Source organism: Pestalotiopsis fici (genome assembly GCF_000516985.1).
Source record: "Pestalotiopsis fici W106-1 unplaced genomic scaffold PFICI_Scf_12, whole genome shotgun sequence".
Taxonomy (NCBI): Eukaryota; Fungi; Ascomycota; class Sordariomycetes; order Amphisphaeriales; family Sporocadaceae; genus Pestalotiopsis; species Pestalotiopsis fici.
Genome location: NW_006917102.1, coordinates 390,937 through 414,712, shown reverse-complemented (window position 1 = coordinate 414,712; position 23,776 = coordinate 390,937). Strand labels below are relative to the sequence as shown.

The window sequence follows — 23,776 nt, the reverse complement described above, 5'->3', positions numbered from 1 at the left end:
TGATTTTCCAACTTTCAATTCCAGCTCGGCTCTATCGGCATTATCGGCATTAACAATATAGGAGAAGCCAATTCCACTGTGTGGCGTTAGTCTGGTATCCTCTTCAGTCCCGGCTGTACTTAAAATTACTGCAGAACCGGCAGGTCCCTGGGGCATACCAATCGCTAGAGTACATGAGTTTTGCCCAGCGTCAGGCTTGAGTCTCGAGCCTGGAACCCTGAAATTGACATTGGCATATTAGGAAAGTAGATTCTAGCGGCACTACACTGCATGGATGTCTTCTTCCCGTGGATTGTGTTGAACGGAGTGTCAGTGCAGCAGAAGAGTGCAATATGAAGTTCAACATCACATTGGCGGTATTTACCCACCCTTACAGAATGTTCCTGTCAAAGAGCATCAAACTTAAGTTATTGGTTGCGTGAATGCTAATACCAGCTTGGAATAGAACGCCTGATAGCTGCAAAAGAGAGCGCAAATCGCCGGAAACCATCCAAAAAGCTAGGGAAAAGGCATCGTTCTCAGTACCACCTCGATAAGGTATAAAAATACTTTCCTAGGGCCTGAATAGCTGCGAAACCAGCGTTATAGGGACTATACTCCGTGTCAGAGCAGCGACTTGGTCGCAGCCACGGCTGTTCCGTCCACGTTATTGCCCACAATCCATTACAGGCTATATTTGGCCAAAGTCTTCTGCGCTTCAATCTTTCCTTTATTCAATATGCAGCACATCAGCCCCCACTCGCTGAATCAAGTTGACATGGGCTTGACTCCGGGGCGAAATCTTCACAGCAAATGGCTGTTCTTCCACCGAGTCCCAATTAGAACTCAGTGTATCGATAGGTTGGCGCTGACGGCAGAATTAATATCAAAACCTATGCCTATGGCGGGAAATTTCAATCTCACCTCGTCCTCGGCGGAATCAAAACAATACAGAAGACAAGCTGTGGCCAGCCAAACACTATTGAATCCCACGTTATAACCTACACACACACGCCGCCCTGGATTCACGTTAGCTTATCAGCAAAGAAAGGGGGGTAGAGCAATGTCTGGGAGAATTCTTGCGTTCTCGCTCCAACACGTACCAGCACCGAAAGACCAGTGACCTTTCAAAGGACTGTTCAAATCTTGATCCATGAACCTCTCTGGCTTGAATCTCATGGCGTCCGGGTAATCGTTTTCGTTCAGAGCAAGGGCATACGCATTTCGAACGAACAGAGTTCCTTTCGGAAAGCGATAACCACCATATTCATCATCTTGCGCCAGCTCATGAGGTACTCCAGTCTGTATGAATGGGCGCCATCGGAGCACCTCTTTGGTAGCTGCAGTGATGTAAGGTAGACTGTTCCGATCTGCGAGTGTAGGGAGGCGCTCTGCCTTGGATCCGCAGACTTGGTCTAGATAGGACCTCGCTTTGGCTGCCCAGTCCGGGAATACGGCCGCGGCCGCTACCATTTGAGTGATTGCCGTCCGAGAAGTATCGCTACCTGCCTCTAGGAGAGTGCTGAAAATCATCAACTTCTCCGTCTCGCTCAGGTCATATTCTTTTTTCGAGATGCCCTCCAAGAGCGCCGTGGCGAAACATGGCTTTGCAGTGCCATTTTGAAGTTTTTCATTCAATACTTCAACTTCGTGGCGGTATATACTGGAAGCAGATATTAGCATGTATGTTATATTGTCTTTTTTCAAATAGTTGAACCCATGAGGCATAAAATTTGCCTTAATGTTCTTTGCAACAAGCCTTCACCATAAGGCCGCCACCACTGCAATGGTCTGGGAAGATGTGCCATCCATGGGAAAAGATCGCAAATGTTCTTGAACAAGATCTCAGCAAATTCCTTCATTAATGTAAGCATTTTGGTAAGCTGTTTGTCACCCAACAGCACCCGTCGACCAAATATCACACTGATCATGACGGAATTTGAAAATCGCTGGGTCGCTATATGGAATCTCTCGGGTGTATGCAGGTAATCCCACACCAGATGTCTCGACTCTAGCTCCTGGAATGCTGCAAATTTGGTCTCAGCCTATTGGCTGTTCAAGATTGAGTGCATAATTTTGCGTTGCAAACGCCATTTATCGGTATGGCCCATGAGAAATATTCGAGCACCACCCGACGCAATTTCTTGGGCCATTGGTCGGTACGGACGTGATGCGTATATGCTAGCACGCTTCTCCAATAGATCATGTACAACACGCGCTGAGTTGAGAAACACCATGGTTTTCCCTCCTAATCGACAAGTAAACCTGCAGCAACCACAATCAGCCAAGGTACGCATTATAAAGCCTGAATCTTTCTTCACACTCACATTTCTCCGTATTTCAGCGCCATTCGATGACCCCACATCCCGGCTGGAAAGGGGACGTCCAGTGAATTCCCAAGAATGGGCCAACCTGGAACATGCACGGGCAACTTGTACCTCGATTGGAAGTGGTAATGAGCGATGAGAATGCTGCTGGCAATAATCAAGATTGCAACAGGCAAAGAGATTGATAAATCATACCAGAGTGCCATTGTATCGTCGTCGGTATGTAAGCTAAGGAAATGATATTGTTGGGACAATCGATTCACCACCCTGATAGATGAGGAGGGAGCCAGCAGATTTTATAGGGTTGTATCGATGAACAACATAGCGCAGAGGAATGCAGAAGATACGACACTCGAAACAACCTAACCTAGTACTTCATCGGGGATTCGGCGCTTTGCAGCTGACCGACGGCGATCTGTCTCGACCTCATCTGACTGTTTTGCATGATTTAACAACTCATGGGATGCTTGATGTCAGTGATGTACGAGGTCTGCAGGGATGTTTTCGAGATGCTGTCGGATGTCCATGCAATTGGTTCACACCAAATATATGGGTCGGGGATAGGGGAGCTTGGACCAATTTCTTCAACGGAGAGTCAGGATTCCCCCCCAACTTTGCAAACTTGAGTCCATTTTGACGGCTATACTACGTGTTTCTTTAGATGAACCAGGACTATGAATGCTAGGGGAGTTTATGCTAATAGGATGGATACATCAACATTTAAATCAAGATAAAGTACGATGACAACGCTTTTTACTTTGAACTCTTTTGCCTTCATGTTGAATGAAGTACTTGACCGTTGTTATAGCTCAATATGATCTCGGTTCACTCCACAAATAGTCTCTTTCCGGAACGCTTTATCGAGTTTGTCCTTTCCATCACACTACCTGGCCCCGTAACCGGTCGAAAGTGCAAAGTCCCATTCATGATCTCGTGTTGGTTCCGGCTCCGGCTCCGGCTCCTTCCATGGCGAGATTCGCGGCACAGTATAGACCTCAAAGTCTTCGTCGCCTACAGGGGTTGCTTTGTTTCGAGAGCTCCTTGCCGAGGAACCCTCAGTCACGGAAGCAGTAACTGAGGCTTTTGGGGAGTTAAGTACCGTTTTCTCAGGTTTGCGCTTCACTTCTTCGGGGTCAGATTCAGCAAGGCCCGAGATTTGTCTCATTTTTTTCAGGCCAACCAGTTCTTGTAACCCTGCGTTGAGAACCTTGCGCTTCTCGACGAGACGCTTTCTTTCGACAGAAGATTCGGTAGTCTCGCCTGCAAGACGAGAAATGTCCTCGGGGCCCATGTTCAGAATCTTGTCCGACCGGAAGAGTTCGGAGACCTTCCCTACGAGGCAGTTCTCAATGGCCAGCACACTGACATCGTCAATGAATCTATTCAATGCCACCTGGGTGTGTAGTGTCATGGTTAGCACTAGAAACCTTGCCGGATAAGTAGGACTTGCCTTGTAATATGCCTCCATGTAATCAACCGCTGCAGAGCTTCCAAAGAGCTCCATGTCGGGTTCAAGACTCTGTGCCAGGAGGTCTACAAACTTGACAGGATTAAGGTTGATTTTCCTATCCGCATCCTCAAAGTGCTGCGAACCAAAAGTATTACGGATGAGTTGCTTGATGGCACTCTTTTGCCGTGCCTGCTGGGCCTTCTGTACATTCTCCGTGAGCTGACGGTTGTACGTAATCGGGTGGTTGGTGGCCATTGTCAACAACTCATTAATCTTGTTGTCCAGTTCCACCTTGAGTGCTTCTATACTTTCGTGGACAAACTTGATGACCTCATCCGCAACGTCACTGGCTGCAACGTGCTCAATCGCGAGTTCAGTCATGTTGTGCACAGCTTCCATGATGTCCGCGACCAAGTCTTTGGCGATAGCTCGCCATGGTTGGCTTTGGTCTATGAAGAGGTCCCCGACAATGAGCGGATTGAAGAGGCCTGGGAGCTCGCGTCCTCTGCTGTACTTCAAGCGATGTGCAACTTCTTCGACGTATTGGGCCCGAGGAATCCGGGGCGATTCGCTTCGTTCATCCTCGTCTCCGGCTTCGGTATCTGGGTCAATGATTCTCTGGCTCTGTCCGTTTGAGAGCATCTCATCCCTGAAGTCCAACAGCCGGTTCTGCACTACTGCCCTAAGTCTCGTAGCGTAACCTTCGAGCTTCTTCCGGCTGCCAAAAAAGCGGTCCGTGTATGTACCGTCAATCGCCTGCTTCGTTAACGATGTGAAATCCTCACCCACACGCAGCAGATATCTCAATTGCTCCTCTTGAGTCCTTCGGACAGGGCCAAGCCGGCCTAGTCTATCTGTGCAAACATGGATGCTACTCTCCACGTCTCGAATGAGGCTTGGCAGTTGAGAAAGAATTTGATCCTTCAGGACGGAACTGAGTCTAGTCCTGAGAGATCCCACGCCGCAGTGTAAGGGGTCGACGCCAGTCCAAATGCCGTTGGCGAAGAACTCTTCCTCTTTGGCATCACGTTGGGCTGAGGATGAGCCCCTCTGCTCAAAGTTGCGATTCCTTAGAACATGCCATCCGAGACGGAGCTCCACCTCATTGTTTTGGGCGAGGCGAACCCAGTATGCCTCTGAGTCGGAGCCATCATCAAGAGTATCCGGCTTTGTAATGAGCCCCATGGTTCGAAGACCTTGAGGGTCGGCTTGCTTGGCCATCGATGTCACTTCCTGTAAAACGTACTCGTTCTTTGCCGACACCACCGCCAGAATAATGCTCCTGGGCCGAGCCATGTATTTCTCAACCATGGAACGTACTGTATCCACGTCGTCGTCAGATTGCTCCTTATTAGCGGCCCTGAAAAGGCCAGGGAGGTCAACCATGGTCAGATGGGGTTGGTTTGGCCCAGTGAGCTCGATACGAAGGGTATCGTCATAGAATCTTCGAGCTACTGGGACACCCATGACTTCCATAGCCTCCTCCGTCACTGATTCGAGGCCATCCTTGTCTATACTGGTCCGAGGCTGCCATCGCTCAAGGTCGTCTCTTTCTTTGTCGTAACGGCCCTGGCCTGGTGTGATGCACACCTTTGTACTTGCCTCTGGGCCTCGGCGAAGGACCAGCTCCGTCGCAAAGCGAGTACAAAGGCCGTCCTTCGTGGGGAACCGCATGCCAGAGATAGCCTCGAGAACAGAGCTCTTGCCCGCAGACTGATCTCCGCAGACTATGATCTCGGGAAGGTCGACATATCTGCTTATTCCCTGCGCACGGAGGCTATCAATGATATCCAGGAGGTTGCGATGGTCTCCGCTTGTGAAATCCATGGCCGTCATATTTCAAGGTGGGAATGATGAATTGAGAGTGTGGTGAATTGAGAGTGTGGTGAATTGAGAGTGTGGTGAATTGAGAGTGTGGTGAATTGAGAGTGTGGTGAATTGAGAGTGTGGTGAATTGGGAGTGTGGTGAACTAGATGTGAAAGATCAGAGAAGGATGACTGTCGAAGCTCCTGCTTTTAAGTTCAAAATGTCGCGCGAGGGAGATCAAAAAGTTGATCAGGCTGAGTGGGATGTGGACAGCCTCCCGCAGGTTTGGGCATCAAGTCATTGTAGAGCTCTCCCATGTGGACTGCACTGGATGTGGTTCGATCGGAAATTCAGTAAGTAGGCTGTGTTCGCCCGACACTTGCGCATCTCTGGCAGACCTGTGGTTGCAATTGGTGAGCGTTAATCCTTGAAATGCCGTGCATCAAACTCTGATAACAGACACCGTTCTGAATTGCTATATCTAAAGTCGCCACTTACACCGAGTTGTACAGCAGAAACTACATAGTAAATTAGTGCAGACTTGCATGTTGGGTAGATATGCATATATAGCATTCGATTCATAATATGGCCCAATTATTTACAGGTTTCCCAATCCCGCTGATCTTATACTGTTTCTTCCAGACTAAATGCCATCGCGATCAAACAGTAGGTGCTGTCGTACCAAAAACTCCGTGGGGATAGTAGCTGTCTCCGTTAGAGATCCGCCCGCTGTTGAGTCCCTGGTCTTCGGCCGCTGGCGGGCTGACAGTTCCGTTTTCAGTGCCTTGACAGTCACGCGCTCGATGTGCTTACTGAAATCCCAGAAAAGCTTGTTTCTAGGTGTTCCAGGAACGTTATGACTAGGTGGTGGCATCCATGTGGGATAAACCTTCTGGTGACAAGCTGAGACCCGTATACCGAGCGGATGCCGCAGTAGAAATTCGTGACAAAGAAAGCATGCCTTCTTACTGGTGCCCATCAAGCGTAGCTGGGGTACCAAATCTGGGTTGCGTTCGTAGAAACCGACAAGCTGCATTTCAGCATGAAGCGTGAGATTCACCTTGCATTTGTCACGCAATTTGCCCTCCACATCATTTGTCTTCCAGCGCTGAGCCAGCTTGTCCATCGTCGTACGACAATCGTTCTTGACCAGGCGCTGGAGAGCTTCCCGAAGATGCATTTCCTTTGGAGAAAGCCTGAAGGATTCCTGTTCAGGGGCTTTGATCTCTTGAATCTGGATATTCGCGAAAACCCTAGGTTGCTTTACTGCAAGTTTCACCATGGACTTGACTGCCGCCCAATACCGAGCAAGTTTGTGAAGAGTTTCCATCCACGGCGGAAGAGGCTCTGATCCAAATGCAAGTAAGGCCTTCAAATGCTTAGGATAGGTCCATCTAGCTTGTGAAGCCCACATGATATAAGAGACCAATCGAGCCGTCTCAGAAGAGCTCAGAGACGCGCTCATGAAAGGACAAGTCTTGATCCATTGCCTGAATCGCGGATACTCCAGTATTTCTTCATTGCGCTCGCTACCAAACAGATTGGAAATTGCCTGCTTGAAAATAGTTTGGATTCCGCTCTTCTCTAGCTTGGTGACAAATGAACGAATACGGTCTTGGTCTAAATCAGCAATCTCTCTAAGGGCTTCAGACTCAGCCTGCCCTGGTAGCTTATCTGCATCACCCGAATTGTGAGTGATCACAACATGCTGGTCAGGATGGAAGATGACTGACCTCGATTGGCAACAGCAGTAAGGATTTGCAGGATCTTTCTGAGGCTGTCGATATTCTGCGGCGAGAAGCTGTGATTGCGAGCCACGCGTAGAGTGTTTTCAAACGATTGGTTTTGCTCCATGCAAACGGCCGAGGCAGTCACCGAGCCGGAGCTTGATGTCGAGCAGATGAGCGCGAAAGAGTCGAGGAATTTCTCCTTTAGCTGATGACTTCTCGAAACGTCATCATCCGGGTTACCATCAAGAAGGCTTTTGGTCGGTTCGCCACGAACGGGATCAATCAGGCTTAGCAAAACTGAGTTGATCATAAATGGCTTGCGCCCCTCGCGTCCTCGCGTTGGTTCGACATTCTTTGTGACCATTTGGGAAATCCTTAAAAAAAAAAAAAACCACTTCCAATACAAAGCAATCGGTGGGATGTAGCTGGTGAGCTTTGATATTAGATGGGACAATCAATCTCTCGACTCTGTGTAAACAGCGGGGTTCCCACAGTACCATGGAGACAGCCTCACAAATCTTTGGTAGTGACTAAGGGAGGCGGGGCACATACGTTGGTAGACATTGTGCATGTCATGGGTGGCAGCACACATCTCATTGGAGGCAGCATACCGCTCTTGGGTGGCGGTGCACATGCCATTGGACCACGTAAATGGAGATGCAGCACTTGGCAAACAATTCTGCAGCTGACAGCGTCTTGGCCAGCCCGGATGTCACGCTGTAAGTGACAGGACTAGCCTGATGCCTGGCAGCCTTGCTGACGCCTATGTATTTTCTCCCCGATATTTGAGGCCGAGTCAGGATACTCTTCCTTAATGCTCGTCTTTGTCACATGGCTCTTCACGTCGCTCGTTCCATGGCTGACTACATCCGAACCCACTGCCATGGCTGACCCAAGGAGGCAAGATACTTTCTATCTCGAGGATAGTTACTCATATTCTGAAGACTACGACGATACCATGCCATGGATCACTTCCGACATGCATCCGACAATGTTTCAACCTGGGGCATTAGCGCCTGCTCTTGCTCCTGGTTTCAACATTGACGCTTGTATCAACCCGGCACTGCTCCTGGCACAGCAACAAGATTCGGAATATTTTCTGAATGACGCCGCGCCCATGCAGCATTCTTGAGAAGCTGGCATGCCGTCACCACTCTACAGCGGGGAATTTGACAATGGCGAGGTCGAACAAGCAGGGGCGGGAGAGGGTGCCTTAGGACCTTTACCCTCTCCCTCGCCAAAACAAAGGTCTAGGGCTCGGGTTCTCTGCACATGGAAAGATTGTGAATTTCGTGGACTGACCGCCGATGAGACCAAGTAAGTCCACATTTCCGAGTATGACAAGAGCATTCTGTTAAGGCCCTTAGTGATCACGCTACCCTCGTCCACCGCCAATGTCCCAACAAGGATTGCACTTGGTCCAAGGCAAGGGACCAAAGCGAAATAGACCGACATGTCTGGGGTAAGCACAGGAAGTGGGCTGAACAGGAAAGGTACCCTACCCAAGCCGCCGTATGTGGCGCGTGCAGACAAACATTCGCCCGAAAGGATGGTCTGAGACGTCATGAGAAGGAGGTACATGGCGCACAGAAACGGGTCAGGCGATCTGGGGGCTGATGGTTAATTCTGCAACCTTATGAGGGTTCTGTCGCGGTGAAAGACGCCTCAGTTCAAGGAGGCACTCTTCTGCTGCAGAGCCCATGTTGGCTGTGGTTTTCTAAACGACTGTATCATTGAAATAAGTAGGGACTTCAACTGAATAAAGCGAGCTCAAATATATGGTTGATATTGTAACCCAGTGAGCTAGTTTTTGAGCAGCTGGAATTACTTGACCTGGCCGACACGTATCCCCATTTTCAACCGTGCTGACCGTAATTGTGTATATAATCATTTCTCCGTCATACATCAGCTCCAGACCATGCCATGTTTATGCCCATTTACCCAAGAAACTCATTAGAGCCATTCCCGCGACTAGAGAGATACCTCCGGAGAGGGTAACCCATAAACCTGCATGGACCATCTCGCCCGCCAGCATCCAGTCGCGCGCCCACATCTCCACCAGACCTACCCAGACCAGAATACCGGCGGACAGCGCATCTAAGGTGCCCAGGGCAATCAGAGTAGACGGGTCATTGCCGTTGAAGTGCTGCAGCACCCCGATGCCAATGGCCATACCAATGGGAGTCACAATGGAAAAGGCGGCGGCCATGAGAAGTTTTTGCACCATGGACAACGGCTGGAGGTTCGGCGATGGGGTCGCTGTCATTGGGATCTCGATCGGGGTCGTGGTCTTGTCGTGAGAACCGGCGGGGCTGACCGGAGGGGCGTGGCACGAGTCGAGATGCGCGAGCCGCCCAACGGAGGCGATACGTGTGCCTAGTGCAATACCCTCGAACATTTGGTGAAACAAGATGACGATGAATAGCGTAATGAAATAGCTGTCTCCAGCGACCACCAGGGTAAGGCCGATCACTTGAGGTGGCATGTAAGTTGAACTGCTTAAATATCGAACCAGGATGACTTACGAATAGAATGAAAAATGATTCCGGCTTCGAGAATAAGCACCTGGACGATATTGTCTCGATCGTGAGAGCCAAACTCGTGTAACTTGGTCTGCGCTCCCGAGGCGATCCGGTGTGATACAAAGTCAACCACGAAGGAAAGGAAGAGCCCAGCCATGACGATGGCAGATGTTGTCGACTCATACTCGATGCCGGTCAAGCATTCATTGGTGAACATGAGGCTAGCATGAGTGTAGAGCTATCTCTTTAGTTAGTAAGCACATGAAAGGGCCGAACAGAACCAACTTACGTGCACAAAGGCGGTCGAGATGATGACACCAGTTCCAAATTGTTTCAGTATGATGAAAACGATATCAAACTTCTTGGACAGGACTGGCTTGATGAAAATTGGGCCGGCGACGCCTGACAGTGTTAGTACATGACTTCCGAGCTGTCGCCAATATGGGGCTCACCAATGAAGCTCGTGACTAATATTACGAAAAGCAGTCCAATCCTCAAAGGAATATTGTAGTCCCGCGACTGTCGCGCGCACTCGGTAGTAGAAGACCCGTTCTCTCCCTCGGCGCCGACGCAGTGTCTGAGCGAAAGATGTCAATAGTGGCCTGGACGGGACAAACATGCGTTACTTACTCAACTCCTGCATGAAAATGACAGTCTAGTTCTTCAGTCGAATCGGAAGTCTCGGTAGAGTCGGTAGAGTCAGTCGACGCCGCATCACTTGTCGTCTCAGTGAGGACCTCGACATCATCCCCAGCGGCATCCATGCAGTACCTATATTTTCAGCAAAAGTTGAGGCCAATTTTTGGAGAGTCAACTCACAGGCCAGATCCATGAGAGTGGCAGCCCGTGTAAGAAGCAGGCAATTCCGATGTTGCGGTAGCCTCGACCACAACTTGATACTCTGTCGTCCCGGCCATGCACCAGCTATTAAATAAATGTTAGTTCAAGTGGGAGCGAGGGGTTGTGAAGTATTGAAATGGTACACGTACACTTCGGTTCCATGTGCATGGCAGTCGGAGATGGCGGTAATGTCTTCGGCCTGTCGCCGAACCACGACGCCGGCATCGAACCGCGGAGGCGCAGTCACTGCTGGAGCCGCCGGCACTCCCTGTCTTCGAGCCACAAAGCTGCCAGAGCAGGTCGGGGCCAGAAACGGCAGAAGCCAGACCATACCGAGTCGAATGCTTGAGTACATGGCCTCTAGAAGTTCTCAACACTGCTTAAATTGAAAATCCCGATGCTCAACTCAAGCTTGTCAAAGATCTGAACTCAAATTTTATACAAACCACCACATCCCGATGCTCGCGGAGGCTGACCTATAATTCGGCTAAACTATTGAGCAAGTGTCCATCAAGGTGTTTCCCAAAGTGGTGTTATACTTGTTTTTATTGCTCAATCGCCCGAGTTCGCCCATGATCAAGTGGCGCCGGGAGTCTTGGTATGGAGTAGGCCAAGTCGCGCTCCTCTCTTGGTATTCTCGGCAGCCTTGGCAGTGACAAACATGGCCGAACCCACTGGCTCACCGATTGAATGGTGGAGAGTCGTTTCTAGCTCTTAGTATTCAACATGGAGAATATAGCAGAATCGAGATGTACAATATTTGACGTGACGAGAGAAATTACACGATATTTCAAATTTTATGTTGTCTGTTCGGAATTTGCAAACCACAATATTATTACAATTGCTTAAAATGCATAGACTAGGTAATGGTGAGACTAATTCTACATGCTCGCACAAAAGACGAGTCCCGCGAAAAGGAATGCACCTCCAAGAGCGACCCGAGATGCACCAGCCGTGGCTGGCGTGGTGGTGGCTGTTGTTGAAGAGGTGGTGCTTGCAGTCGAAGAGCTCGTGGCATTGCTAGCGGCTGTGGTCGAAGCAGGTCCGTCACAATGCCTGTTACAATTGTTAACAATTTTCATTAGTCCATGATTGAGTTCAGCTCACCAGTGATCTCCATGAGGTTCGCATCCTACAGACTCTGTAGGGCTTGGTGCCAGGCTACCGGTGCCCGATTCGTGGTCATGGTCCTCCTCTGAGGACGTTGAAGTTGCCGTGGTTGTGGTGGCAAAGGTTGTAGTGATGCTGCTCTCGGCCTGGGTTGTCGAGACTGGGCCGTCGCAGTGCCAGTGGTCTTCGTGAGCCTCACAGCCCACCGACTCTGTCGGCGAAGGAGCCAGTGACTGGGCGAAAACCACAGTAGACAGAGAAAGAATGTATAGAGACAGCTTCATCTTGACGTTTGTGTTCAGAAGGAATCACTTTAAAAAACAAAAAGAGGAAAGATAGGTGATTGAGTAAAGGAAGAATAGGAAAGCCGAACTTATTGCTTCGGGACAATATTTCTACATCGTACATTCAACCATTTATCATGGATTTCACCATGGGCTGCTATAGGCAATGTTGCTTGGCATACTGGCCAATCCCAGCAGCCCCAGCCAAGCACAGCGGCGCCTGTATAGTGCCTTGGCAACAGCACTCGATCGCTAAACAAGTCATGATGATACGGATTTCATCAGTAAGAGCCAAGAATTTACAGCAACAGAAATTTTCAGCCCTTGTATAAATAACCATCAAGGTTCTCGAGGCAATTCTTGGCAAAAGAGCTTCTACCAACACCTGGGTTTGACGTCGAAACTCCTAAAAAGTTCCAACTTCAGAGTACATGAGCTTGGGAGGGCCGCCAATCTTGTGGTGAGATATTGACTGCATCACTTTAGCAAGGCGGCGCATATGTTTGAGGAGCACTGTCGCTAAATCTCAGTTCCGCCGAAAATGAACAAGTGTAAACGTAAATATTGTGCAGTCTGACCTCCTGCCTGCCAGTCTTGGCACGGCGGCCCCACGTGGCGGGAGTGAGTCCCTTGATGATCAGAGTGCATGTTATAGTCGCTTGGCTTTACTGGGATGGCACGTTATGAACTTGACCCCAGAACATTTGCATACGCTTCCCATTTCTGACCTCATTTGGCAATGACAGTGGCCGGAAGGGTTGAGGTATATTCTTGTTGGCGTAATACCAAGACTCTTGGTAGGCTGATTATTTGCAGTAGTGACGCTGGGCTGAGGGCCATCCCCGGTTCGCGGATCATAACATTTTCTGATCGAGGCTCTTTTTGATTGATGATAGTCAAAAGGGAAACTTGACAGACAAATCATGTTGGCTGGGTCCAAGAAAAAGCAGACGTCGATCTTTCTTATATAATGGGCGCGATCGCCAGGAGATGTTCTGTTTATCTACTATGCTGCTCATGCTCATTGCTCTGTGATCACTCGTCAATATGAGACTGTCTACTCTTACTTCGGCCTTTGTGCCACTTGTATTGGTTGGAGCCACCATCCAGAGACGACAAGCCGCTGTAACAGTCACTGAGACTGTAACCGCAGCAGCAGCATCGCCAACACAATGGCAGTGGAATCTCGGGGCGTCAAATGCTTGGCCTATTCACGAGTCTTGCAACGCGACTGAGAGAGCGCTGCTGAAGCGTGGCCTGGATGAGGCCGCAATTCTTGCATCGCATGCCCGGGACCACATTCTCCGTTTTGGTAACAGTTCCGACTTTTACCAAAAGTACTTTGGCAGCGCACCAAGCGGGGAGGTCATTGGATGGTATGTTGAAATGTCGCTCGAAATGAGACTATCCTAATAGAGTGATCAGGTTTGAGAAGCTAGTACACGGCGATCGTGGAGCATACAAGTTCCGTTGCGACAATCCTGATGGAAACTGTGCTCTTGACGGTTAGTAGAGTAATGATTCCCATATATAAACAACTCATGGAGTCTTACCATATTTTCACAGGTTGGGGCGGTCACTGGCGTGGAGAGAACGCGACAGAGGAGACTGTCATCTGCCCACTATCCTATGAAACCCGCAAGCCTCTAGACGGCATGTGCGGATACGGCTACACGGTAGCTCAGGGCTCGTTGAACTTTTACTTTGCCTCGGACCTGATCCACCGCTTCTTCCACATGCCCAGCATTGGCGAGGGAGTCGTGGAGCATTACGCCGACGACTACGCAGATTGCCTCCAGCTCGCGATTGATAACCCATTGGAGGCAGTCAGAAACACCCACACGCTCCAGTACTTTGCTCTCGACGTCTATGCCTTTGACATTGCCCTGCCCAACGACGGCTGCACGGGAAAGGTTGAGGAATCCAGCTCCGAGGATACCACGGCGACGACGACAGCGGTCACTACAGCTAGAACAACGACAACGGCAGCAGCTGTAAGCTTTTATCCCGATTCACCTACTGCTTCTACTAACGGTCTTGGATAGGAGTGCCACACGCATTCGAATGGTGATGTCCATTGCTCTTAGTAAAAGAACGTTCGAGCACCTACCCTTTCTCGCCAAGCGCCGCAAACACTTTGAACGTCTCATTAGTGAGGCACCGTCAGGTTGCGGAAAGTGAATCATTGGTCAGGAAGGGGCAATATAAAGACAACTGAATATTGTTTAATAAATATGGAACTAATAAAGTCAATCTCAAGAGGCTTGCAGAGTGAACGAGGACTCGAAAAATAAAACAAATTCAGTTATTTCTACGAGTGCAACTAGTGCAAAAATTGTGATTAAACAAGGCCCAGTGCAAAAGCCCCAGTGGTCCAATACTCGCATTTGCCTTTTGCTTTCTCAACTACGTGACCCGAAACGCGGCACGAGCCAACGTTCTTAGTCTTCAGCTCCGGGTCCCAAGATCACGACCCATGCGTTCAGGTCGACAATGGCCACCATGGGCAACGTCTTGCCATAAAGCTCGAGACCTCCAGCGCGGTCACATGTCGCCATTCACAATGACCCTTGTACGAATGCCATTACCACATGCAGTATATGAATACAGTCTATCTTTCACATGCTCGTTTAAAGGTATCTGCCCACAGACGTGATTCGGACTGTGACCGAGGGTCATATGAAAAACGCTTATTGGCCATGCCATCCATGCCACCCTTCATGCCACAGAAGAAACATCAATGAGGGCACGAAAGTTGATTACGTAGGTGTTGAATTCATCGCAAAACATGGATTATATCTCTACATATGTGCAGAGTTACCTTTTTCCTGTTCTCAAACCAAGCAAGAATATCCGTGCCATGTGATTGGCAAATCCAGAAGCACAAACGTTGACCATCAAGTCATGAAATGGTAAAACAGAGCGAACGAAAGAATACCGGAGAGACTATACGTCTGCTCAGCAGTGAAACCAGTAGACCGTCCTTCCATCAACTCCGCCGATGATAGAAGCCCTCCGTACGAATGCAAACAATCCTGAAACGCCTTTGGAAGCAGGAAACTTCCGAATTCCTTGCTTCGTTGTACCATGCATTCGAAGCAGCAAGGCATACTATTCCAGCTCCCTTCTCTCAATGCAAGACGTTGGCATAGGCTAACAAAGAGAAGCCGCGGAACGAAGTTTTCACCATGATGAAATCTTCCAACGATGCAATACCTCTATACGCTGTGTCATGCAATCGTAGCGCCATGCTGGGGATGAAAAGTGCACGCAGAATAAATCAAATGATACGCAAGAGAAAGGTGAGATCAAAGAGTGCGGAAGTAGTCGCCTGGCTTTTCTTCCGAGCAGGTAAAGAGATTGATGTGATGGTCGCCACGAGCAGCACAGCCCAGGATCATGCGATGGGGGTGGAATGCCGTCGTTGAGATTGGAGAACCGCGATTTTGTTGTAAGAAGCTTGTGTACGGCTCCATTCGTGATAATTCACGTCCATCAAAGTTGAATACCTTGACAGTATGTGCAGAAGTACCACTGGCGAAAAGTTAGTAAAGTCGGGACTTGTCAGTAGAGAAGTCGAGGCAGACTTACACAGAAAATACCGGCAAATGTTCGTGGGTGCTAGCAGTCCGTACAGTATCACGAGTGGCCTGGAAAACCTTTAGAGGGTTTTCCAGACGAATGTCCCAGAGCTTGACTTTGCCATTTCGACTCGCAGAAACCAGCTCACGTTGACCACCTCTCTGCATGTGAACGCTCTTGATCCATTGGCGGTCCGTGTCATCCTTCCATTTCTTCACCATACTCTCTTGCGGCCGTAGTCTTGTATCAAAGACTCTGACAGCACCATCGCCGAATCCAGCCACGAAAATGTTGCCAGTCATTTGGTCCGAGGTGAGTGATGTGACGCAGGAACCAGACCTGGCTGGAATATCCATAATGCAAGTCTCATGCGCTGCAGCCCAAACTCGGATTACTCTAACGTCACCGGCAACCAAGACTCGACCTGTCACTTGTTGCCAATCGAAAACCATGCCTGAGTTGACATTACTCGGAACCATGTGAGTGAGTGCTCTCCAGGCACTAGCAAGTTCTGGCAACCTCTCGTTATCATAGTTGCGATACACTCGGAGCACACCATCAGAAGAGCCAGTCATCAACAAGGCCGTATCATCCTCATTGATGAATTTCATGTCGCAGATCTTGGAGCCTTCGGGGTTACCATTCGAGAAATGGCCTATCCGATGTTGCTTCTTCCAGTCCCAAATGTTGACAGTATTTCCGTCGTCTGCCACAGCAAGATGATCTTCAAACTGGTGGAAAGTCAGTTTGGCAGGCTGAGCACCATTATTCATGATGCATAATTGGTTTGTCCAACGATGGGTGCCGGCAAAGTGCTTTTGTGGTTGTGTCTCGCGCAAGATATTTTCATTGCGCGATCTCCTCCAAAGTCGCTCATTGTACTCGGTACTGCCCGGTTCTTCCGACTCGGTTGGCTTCATCTGCGGCTCCCTGAAATACTCCACGGACCAGTCCAGAAAGGTGCTTGCCAAGGGGAGCTTTGGTATTTCGTCTAGTTGGCGTTCTTTGAAACCACCTGATACCGGCTCTTCGGCGACGTGGTAGTGTGACGGAGCTGCGATCAAGTCATTCTGTTCAGGTGGAGCAATCCAGTCCGCCGCAGATTTGATCCTTTGAGAACCGCCGCGTACGACCCCGGGGGAGGGCAAAGGCGCGTTTGGGCTCGTTTCGGCTCCCCATATCGTGCTGGGAACACGGAAAAGGAGACTTGCTGTCCGTTTGAGCAGACCAGGAGAGGGTTCTGAATGCATTGAAGTGGTCGTGGTTGGGCCCATGCTATTCCGGGACACCGATGATGGTTGCTTTCTATGGCCCCTCACCTTTGCCATACGTTTCGTGATTTCCTCCATCAAGCTTTGAGCGTAGATGCCGGTTGAAGAGGTCAAAAGGGCATTGTGGACGTAATCGACAATGATTGTGGCATCGTTTTGAACTTCGGGATGAGGATCAACTGTCAGAATCAGGACATGTTTCCAGCAGGCAGCAAAGACCGTATTGTGAGAGAGACCCTGAGATGTGACCTTGACCGAGCCGTCAGCATTGCGATGCTCGGGTCTGACATAGTGCAGGCCCATCTTCTGCTCAGATCCGTCATCCTGCGGAGGATAAAGGAGATACTCCTTTTCTTCCGCGAGCTGTTCGTAGGCGGTGACGAGGAACTTGCTTTCATAACGGAGGACAAATTGCGAGAGGAAGACGAGGAGCTCTTTGCGGACAAGCGGGCTACCATCGTTGGCCATGTCGAGAAGTGTCCAGGCTATCGACTCCTCAATGCGAGCAACTTCATCGGTCAGATCCGGAATCCCGAGGAAGGTCGTCAAAGCATGGACTACCGCTGCGCGAACCTCGCAACAAGAGTCCTTGGCGAGAGCAGCCAGTTTCAGTGGTGCGTTTTCCCTAATTCCTCTCCATTTGGCATCGGGTAAATCTTGCCAGAGTTGACTGATGCATAAGCATGCCCACTGGCGTAGTAGAATATTGTCTTCATTCCTCAGGTGCACCAGGCAGGACGACATGATGTCTGACTGGTTACAAACGACTTGACCAGACTTGTAACCTCTGCACAACATGGCCAGAACAAATGCGCACATGGCTTTGTGCTCGTCACTGTTGGCGACTGGCAATTGCTCGTTTGGCTTGAGGATCTGAGCAAAGTAATTGTAACCGCTGTCCTTGACCAGATCAGGTTGGCAAGATATATCAACAGCAAGCACTCGAGTCCAAATGAAGACCATGACGGGTTTCAGTTCAGCGGCAGCAGATTGCAGGAGCTTCAATACATAGGGGAAGATTCCTATGCTCAATGCCAGCTGTACAGCCCAGGGACCCAGATCCAAGAATCTACCAAGCAAGATTAGAGCTCTAACCCGATGTTGTTGGCTGAGTAGGACCTGAAGTACTACAGGCAATTGCTCGGGCGGCTTTTGGAGATTAGCGTCGCCTCTGGCAAGATAGACTTCGAATGCGGTCAATTGCTCGGTGAAGAAGGTAGAGCTCTGATATTCATACTCAAGCCCTTCGCTCTCCTTCTTTTCCAACATGGGGAGCTGTGCCAACGCTAGGTCAACAGCGAGGTCCCAGCTTCCCCAGAGAGGGTGTTGATGTGTATCGGGCAGGGCTGGGTACGACTGTGGATGACAGCCATAGACGGTCATGATCCGTTGGGCCAGTATGAAGTTGCGGAACAGAGCCGCGACCATGAGGTCCTGCCTGAAAAACTTTCGGAATAATTGTCTTGGCAGAGAAGTCCACGCGATTGTATCAGTAATGGCAGTGAAAATCCAGTTGAGTTCACCGAGTGGTGTTCGGCGCTCTTGAAGACGGCCGGGAAGTTTCTTTGCTCTCTCGGGGGTAAGCTTGGTCTTTAGTGGGTTCTGAAGGACGAAGAACCATAGAGCCATCTCTATCGGAGTTGTCAAGCATGCAGTGAACAAGTCTGCAGGGAGATTCGGATTTGTCGGCAGATTCTCCTTGACCGCGCAAGCAGCAAGGTGTAGGTATGATCGATACTTGGTCTTTTCATAATTTGGATCCGCCTGAGCTTGTGCCTCCTCTTCATCTTCATGCTTGTCCACAAATCGGTGGTAGTTGTTGATGATGTTGCCAGCCTCCGAGCAGTCCCACACAAAGATGGTGGGTGCTTGCAGCCAGTGCTGCAAGTCGTAGAGTGAAATGGGAATGTACTGTGTGTAGTTCTTGTTGAATACCCAAATTTCACCGGATGCTGTGGGTTTTGGAACACCATGGCCATTGTAGTGCAACAATACGCGCTCGTCCTTAGCGTTTCTACGTAGCGAAATGCAAAACTTCTTGGTCTCCTCGACCGACGGGTCCAAATATTGTTTATACCTTGTGCGAAGGGAGATGTTCTCGTACTGGGCTTGCAATGACTTGCCAATGTTTTCAAGAGCCTTTGTGGCAAAGGGATCTTGCCAGGCTTCAAGCTTGGCGCCCGGGTTGGTCTTGAGCTGATCCGGTGGTTCGACGCCAATATTAAGACACACAGCCAGGGCAGCAGAAACAGTCTTTAGTCGATCTCTCATCCGCCAGTCCTCGATCTCGTATGCGGGGCTCTTGGGATGTCCGGTTGTCTCATGGCGTTTGTCCGTGTAGTACATATACCAGTTCTAGACGGCAGAGTCAGCAGTGATATCTCGATGAATCGTTCTTGTGGGATATCCAGGCCATCTTGGGCGCCTCAAGTAAAAAGGGAAATTATAGCTTGGAAAAAATAAAATCAGGCAACTCACGTTGGCCAAGTGCGAGATAATGTCTTCCGACTGATAGTGGTCTTCGAATCCATGCCGGGCACTCCAGTCGTGCAGTTCTTCATCGGTCTGGTCAGAGTCGTCATAGTTGCGCATCATGTGCTCGCTTTTTGACCGCAGCAACGGGGGTTTCGGTCGTCTTGTTGGTTGGTCGCGATCTGACTCGTCAAAGGAGGAGGTGCGGATGGTAAGCTGGTGTCTATTGCCGGGAGCTGTGAAAGGTCTCCTCTCGGCGGCATCATCACCGACGATGGTGCCGTTGGCATAATAGCTGTCGCTGCCATTGACTAGGGCGCTTCCGCGCGGTTGTTGTACACCGTTTGGTGACGCATGGTGGTGGTGGGACGGCATGGCGGCCGAGTTGCCGTTCGCCATGGTGGCAGCTATCGCTTGTCCGTCGCGTGCGACTCGTGAGGTTGCAAAGGAGCCCGACGCCGAAGTTCTCCGTTGCTGCTGTTGCATTGTGGATCGTGTTGAGGAGCTTGGGGCTCCAGCTGGATTCGACTCCTCTCGCGCAGGGTAATAAGCACCGCTACTTTGTTGAAGCGCAACCGTCGTCATGGTGCTCAAGTCTGCGATGCCCCAGACATTTTCCGCAGCAATCAATTGGGGGAATTCTGGATGGAAAGAGAGAATAAAGCGTTAATCCGCGGCGTGAACTAGTTGTGATGTGATGACAGGTCCACGGGCGCGTAGGACGCTGTCGTAGAGTGACGTTGTCGAGATGCAGCAGCTCAACTGACTGCCTGGGTGCGCGAACTCACGGGTTCCCAGTCCTAGCAACAGCACCTTCTGCTGCGAGGCGGAATTGTGGGGCAACGAATTAGCTTAACCTGACCGTCTGATGTTCGAGGGCGGAGGGGTGCAGGCTAGGCTTTGTACTGTGGCTGAACAAGCCCAAGGACATGGAGAAATTTGCGTACAAAATAGAGGATTCTAGGCAATGTGAAATTTCCATATAAAATCTAAATATCTGTTTGATAAAGTAGATAAAGACTTTTGTATCCGTTCGATTGTCTTTCACAAGTCAACATTGCTTGTGACTCAAAATTCAGGCTGGAACTTGGGCAAGCTTATTTTGAGCTGTCCTCCTTTTCTAAACACTTTAGTTGCGAAAACGCTCGCCAATGTAAATGATTAAACGAGGTCAAAATAAGATGTATCAGATGACCATTGATGGAATTTATACAAAAGTTCCTGAGGCCCATCTTCAAAAGTGCGTTGCATGTGGATGGCTGAAAAGAGAGCTGCCATCGTTCGTCAGCCGCATGCCAATCAACCTACTACTATGCTGACCTGAGTTGCCGATTCAATCTTCGGGGCGCAAAGATTGTGGAGCCGAGCAGCCGGGCCTCAGGATTACGCTATTCCCGATTGGAGATGTCCAATTCACGTGCCGGCTAAGACTGGAGAACAGGACCCCAATGTTTCAGGTCAACCCTTTGGGGAATGCAACCATAGGTTGGCAGTACCTTTCGAACCATGAGATGAATGCAGACAAGTCATTCTTCGATCTTTCGATAAGTGACTGGCTTCAAGTATAAGTCTATACGAAGCATTGACTCGAACTTTCCACATCAAGCCCCGTAAGGCTGTTGTCGATCGACTCGTAGATTTCCCCAATTAAGGTAGGAACGTACGACGTACGTGGTCCCTATGTAAAGAAGACATGTAAATGCGTTAGGTGTAATTGCGTTAGGTATTTGGCAGGTGCGCTGATACTGCAGATAGCACATGTGCAGGCGTTGCGGGTACGCCACGAATGAAATGTGATATCTTACCACTCTTTTGTCGCTGATAATGCTGAGGCCCGGAGATAGAATCTGCAATTCATTAATGGGACATCACGGATCAAATACACAACTCGAGCTCTGTGGATATTCTAGCTTGATCCATCCGTAATAACCGCCTTGGCAAGAGGTACGTAGTACTGTGGATAATAATGAGTGCCCAGCAAACTCACAACCACATTAACTTGTTATTTTTCGACCATTAAATGTAGCAATGTGCCCAAGTTATAGGATCCTATTGAGTACTTCAGATAATTTAACGGCATTGATACCTTGAGCAGTAGGTACATTTATCGTGCATTTTATCTATCAGCTGTCAAGCTTCAGCCTAAGTGGTACTTAGGTAATCTTCTGCCCAAGGTAAGATATTCTAGTTTCACACCAAAGACCCTTGGAAAATATTACATCTTACGCCAGTCACACAAGCTTTACTGTGCTGCCGGTTTGCAACAAGACTTGCTTCTCCCTTACTAGTAAGAGTTTGCAATCAAGACGACTTAAAACGCTTGCAGATGGATCGTGCCCCGAGGCCCTGGGTCTCTAGTGAAAGAAGCCATGGCGCCCTCCGGAGTGGGGGGTGCATTCGAATATAGAATCATTCTTTAGAATCTGCATGATGACTATAAGCAATGTTGACGTAGGTCTCACGAATGCTGCTCGCGTTCTTATCCTGATATGATACGGGATCGAACACGATCAGTGGGCTGAATGTCGATGCCGCGCGGACCTGGTGGCCGCATGTTTCGAGAAACGGATTGAGTTTGATGCGCAAGGATGCCAGAGTGTACCACTTCTTCAGTTTCCAGACTAACGGGACAGGGCACGGAATACTAAACACATTTTGAAGATAAATCACAACCGGTAGAGATAGGCTAAAAAAAAAATCTCAGATAGCTGCGCAATCGGGTTGCTTATTCTCAACTTTGTGCGTCTCTCATTGGCCCCCATAGCGGTGGCCCCTTCTAGACAGTCGAGGCTTGTTACGGGATCGGGGTGGTTGCATAGCTGCTAATGTAGGCTTGTTGGGCTATATCGCGCCTATGTAAGGGGTTGCATCACTCGCGCGGTAGGACACGTCGGACAAGTTGCCATCTGCTACACATGGCCGACCAGGAACTTCTTTCGGATTACGCCAGCTTTGCATCTTTCGCGGCTTGGCTCGGACCCATCGTTCAACAAGTGTACACGGTGGCAGTCTTAAGCAGATCTGCTGGAAGAAAGAGAGCGACCATGATGAGTAGGCTGGATGGCTGACGGGCTCGGGCAACGGATGAAAGGTTGGATATATATTTTCTGTCGCTGGGGAACAAAGTATGTGCGTAGCAGGGAAGGAGGACATATAGACTACAACAGGTCTGGCCCCCATACCTACGTTATTCCTAGATGGGTGCGCATACAGCTGAGCGTTGGGAATATAAATATCATATTCCACCAACACAAGATATTTTGGTAATTCCCAATATCAACAACGGGGAAAATGGAGTCAAGGAACATGATGAGTCCTACTGGTTAGGAAATATCTTATGACAATCGCTTGAGAACAATTTCCGTCACAACGTCAACAGCCTATCAAGACTTGGACTCGGATGGACCCCTGGTGTGCCAGGTACTCTCGGGCCACATGCACGAGTGATTCGCCGAGACTTCTGTGAGATGAATGTTGCATGGCACCTTGATCCTGGATTGAATACAATTGCTGCTGGCAGTGGGTTCCGATCGAGTGAGTATGCGGGACGACGCGGTTGTAGCGTCAAATTTCATTATGCTGGGTGTATCTGAAGAGTGCATCTGGCATCTAGCACTGAAAGCATGACGACCCAGTTGCAGAGAGATCTAACAATAGAAACCAAATCGTCCGCCAAAAGGTGTACGATAAACTCTGCTTCTAGCGCGTGAGTAATCGACCAACATCTACGTAATGATCGAGCTAGAACAGAGCAACGGGCCGTGTGCATAATGACAGGTAGTAGAGGACCCGGAACTGGATTCCCTTTAGAAACGTTGGTAGCATCCCAAGCCGGGCGCATACTTCGTACTAGGAACAATTGCCAGCGAGCAGTGAGCAGCAAGTGAGCACTGGCCCGCTATAGTGATCAGTGGTAGGTCAGCGATGCATCGACGGTTGATCCATCATGGATGGCCCCCTCTCTCCCCTTCCCAAGCTTTGAATGAAGGGCCGTAGCTGGGGGTTTGAATGATTCAGGGCGGCGAGCTAACCGTACCTGCCTCTACCTTACGGGGGGGTCCCCTCTACTAGCCCCGGCCGTCTCGCAGCGCACCACGCCAGCTTCAGGGAAGCAAACCGTCTGTCTTCTCTTGATGGGGGAAACCCCCTGATGAGCATCTTGGAAATTTGCATCTGTTCCCATCCCGTCCGTTTCTTGCTCCCCCGGGAAAAAAGTCCACACCACACGCATCGTTGGCCCTGGCGCTTCCGAAGGTCGTTGCTGTTCATCTGTTGTCGGACCTCTTTGACCTTGGAACTTTTCTCCCTCTCTCTCCTCCCCTGTCTGTTCCATCTCTCTCCAATTGCTGGCTGCAGTTTGTTGAAACCTTTTGTTTCGGCTGCGTATTCTTTTGGGGCAAGG

The 23,776-nt window shown here is 49.7% G+C and overlaps 7 protein-coding genes across 7 annotated transcripts; 1 reads left to right on the top strand and 6 right to left on the bottom strand.

Moving 5' to 3' along the window:
* Positions 1-709: 709 nt before the first annotated feature.
* On the bottom strand, positions 710-1,791 carry PFICI_13889 (uncharacterized protein; the record flags this gene model as incomplete). The annotated part of the gene is made up of 4 exons (XM_007842470.1): positions 710-847; positions 904-998; positions 1,083-1,642; positions 1,745-1,791. 4 exons carry the CDS (start codon positions 1,789-1,791, stop codon positions 710-712), a joined length of 840 nt encoding a protein of 279 aa, XP_007840661.1.
* Positions 1,792-3,189: 1,398 nt separating this feature from the next.
* Positions 3,190-5,583, bottom strand: PFICI_13888 (uncharacterized protein; the record flags this gene model as incomplete). Its single annotated transcript, XM_007842469.1, has 1 exon — positions 3,190-5,583. One exon carries the CDS (start codon positions 5,581-5,583, stop codon positions 3,190-3,192), a length of 2,394 nt encoding a protein of 797 aa, XP_007840660.1.
* Positions 5,584-6,206: 623 nt separating this feature from the next.
* Positions 6,207-7,657, bottom strand: PFICI_13887 (uncharacterized protein; the record flags this gene model as incomplete). Its single annotated transcript, XM_007842468.1, has 2 exons — positions 6,207-7,237; positions 7,297-7,657. 2 exons carry the CDS (start codon positions 7,655-7,657, stop codon positions 6,207-6,209), a joined length of 1,392 nt encoding a protein of 463 aa, XP_007840659.1.
* A 1,563-nt stretch (positions 7,658-9,220) lies between these two features.
* Positions 9,221-11,010, bottom strand: PFICI_13886 (uncharacterized protein; the record flags this gene model as incomplete). The annotated part of the gene is made up of 7 exons (XM_007842467.1): positions 9,221-9,765; positions 9,819-10,053; positions 10,105-10,217; positions 10,268-10,392; positions 10,446-10,586; positions 10,635-10,739; positions 10,805-11,010. 7 exons carry the CDS (start codon positions 11,008-11,010, stop codon positions 9,221-9,223), a joined length of 1,470 nt encoding a protein of 489 aa, XP_007840658.1.
* Positions 11,011-11,536: 526 nt separating this feature from the next.
* On the bottom strand, positions 11,537-12,049 carry PFICI_13885 (uncharacterized protein; the record flags this gene model as incomplete). The annotated part of the gene is made up of 2 exons (XM_007842466.1): positions 11,537-11,711; positions 11,763-12,049. The coding sequence occupies 2 exons, from the start codon at positions 12,047-12,049 to the stop codon at positions 11,537-11,539; spliced, it is 462 nt and encodes a 153-aa protein (XP_007840657.1).
* A 1,047-nt stretch (positions 12,050-13,096) lies between these two features.
* PFICI_13884 (uncharacterized protein) lies at positions 13,097-14,136 on the top strand (the record flags this gene model as incomplete). Its single annotated transcript, XM_007842465.1, has 4 exons — positions 13,097-13,425; positions 13,475-13,554; positions 13,616-14,043; positions 14,095-14,136. 4 exons carry the CDS (start codon positions 13,097-13,099, stop codon positions 14,134-14,136), a joined length of 879 nt encoding a protein of 292 aa, XP_007840656.1.
* A 1,221-nt stretch (positions 14,137-15,357) lies between these two features.
* PFICI_13883 (uncharacterized protein) lies at positions 15,358-19,959 on the bottom strand (the record flags this gene model as incomplete). The annotated part of the gene is made up of 3 exons (XM_007842464.1): positions 15,358-15,583; positions 15,641-19,257; positions 19,381-19,959. The coding sequence occupies 3 exons, from the start codon at positions 19,957-19,959 to the stop codon at positions 15,358-15,360; spliced, it is 4,422 nt and encodes a 1,473-aa protein (XP_007840655.1).
* Between the last annotated feature and the right edge of the window lie 3,817 nt (positions 19,960-23,776).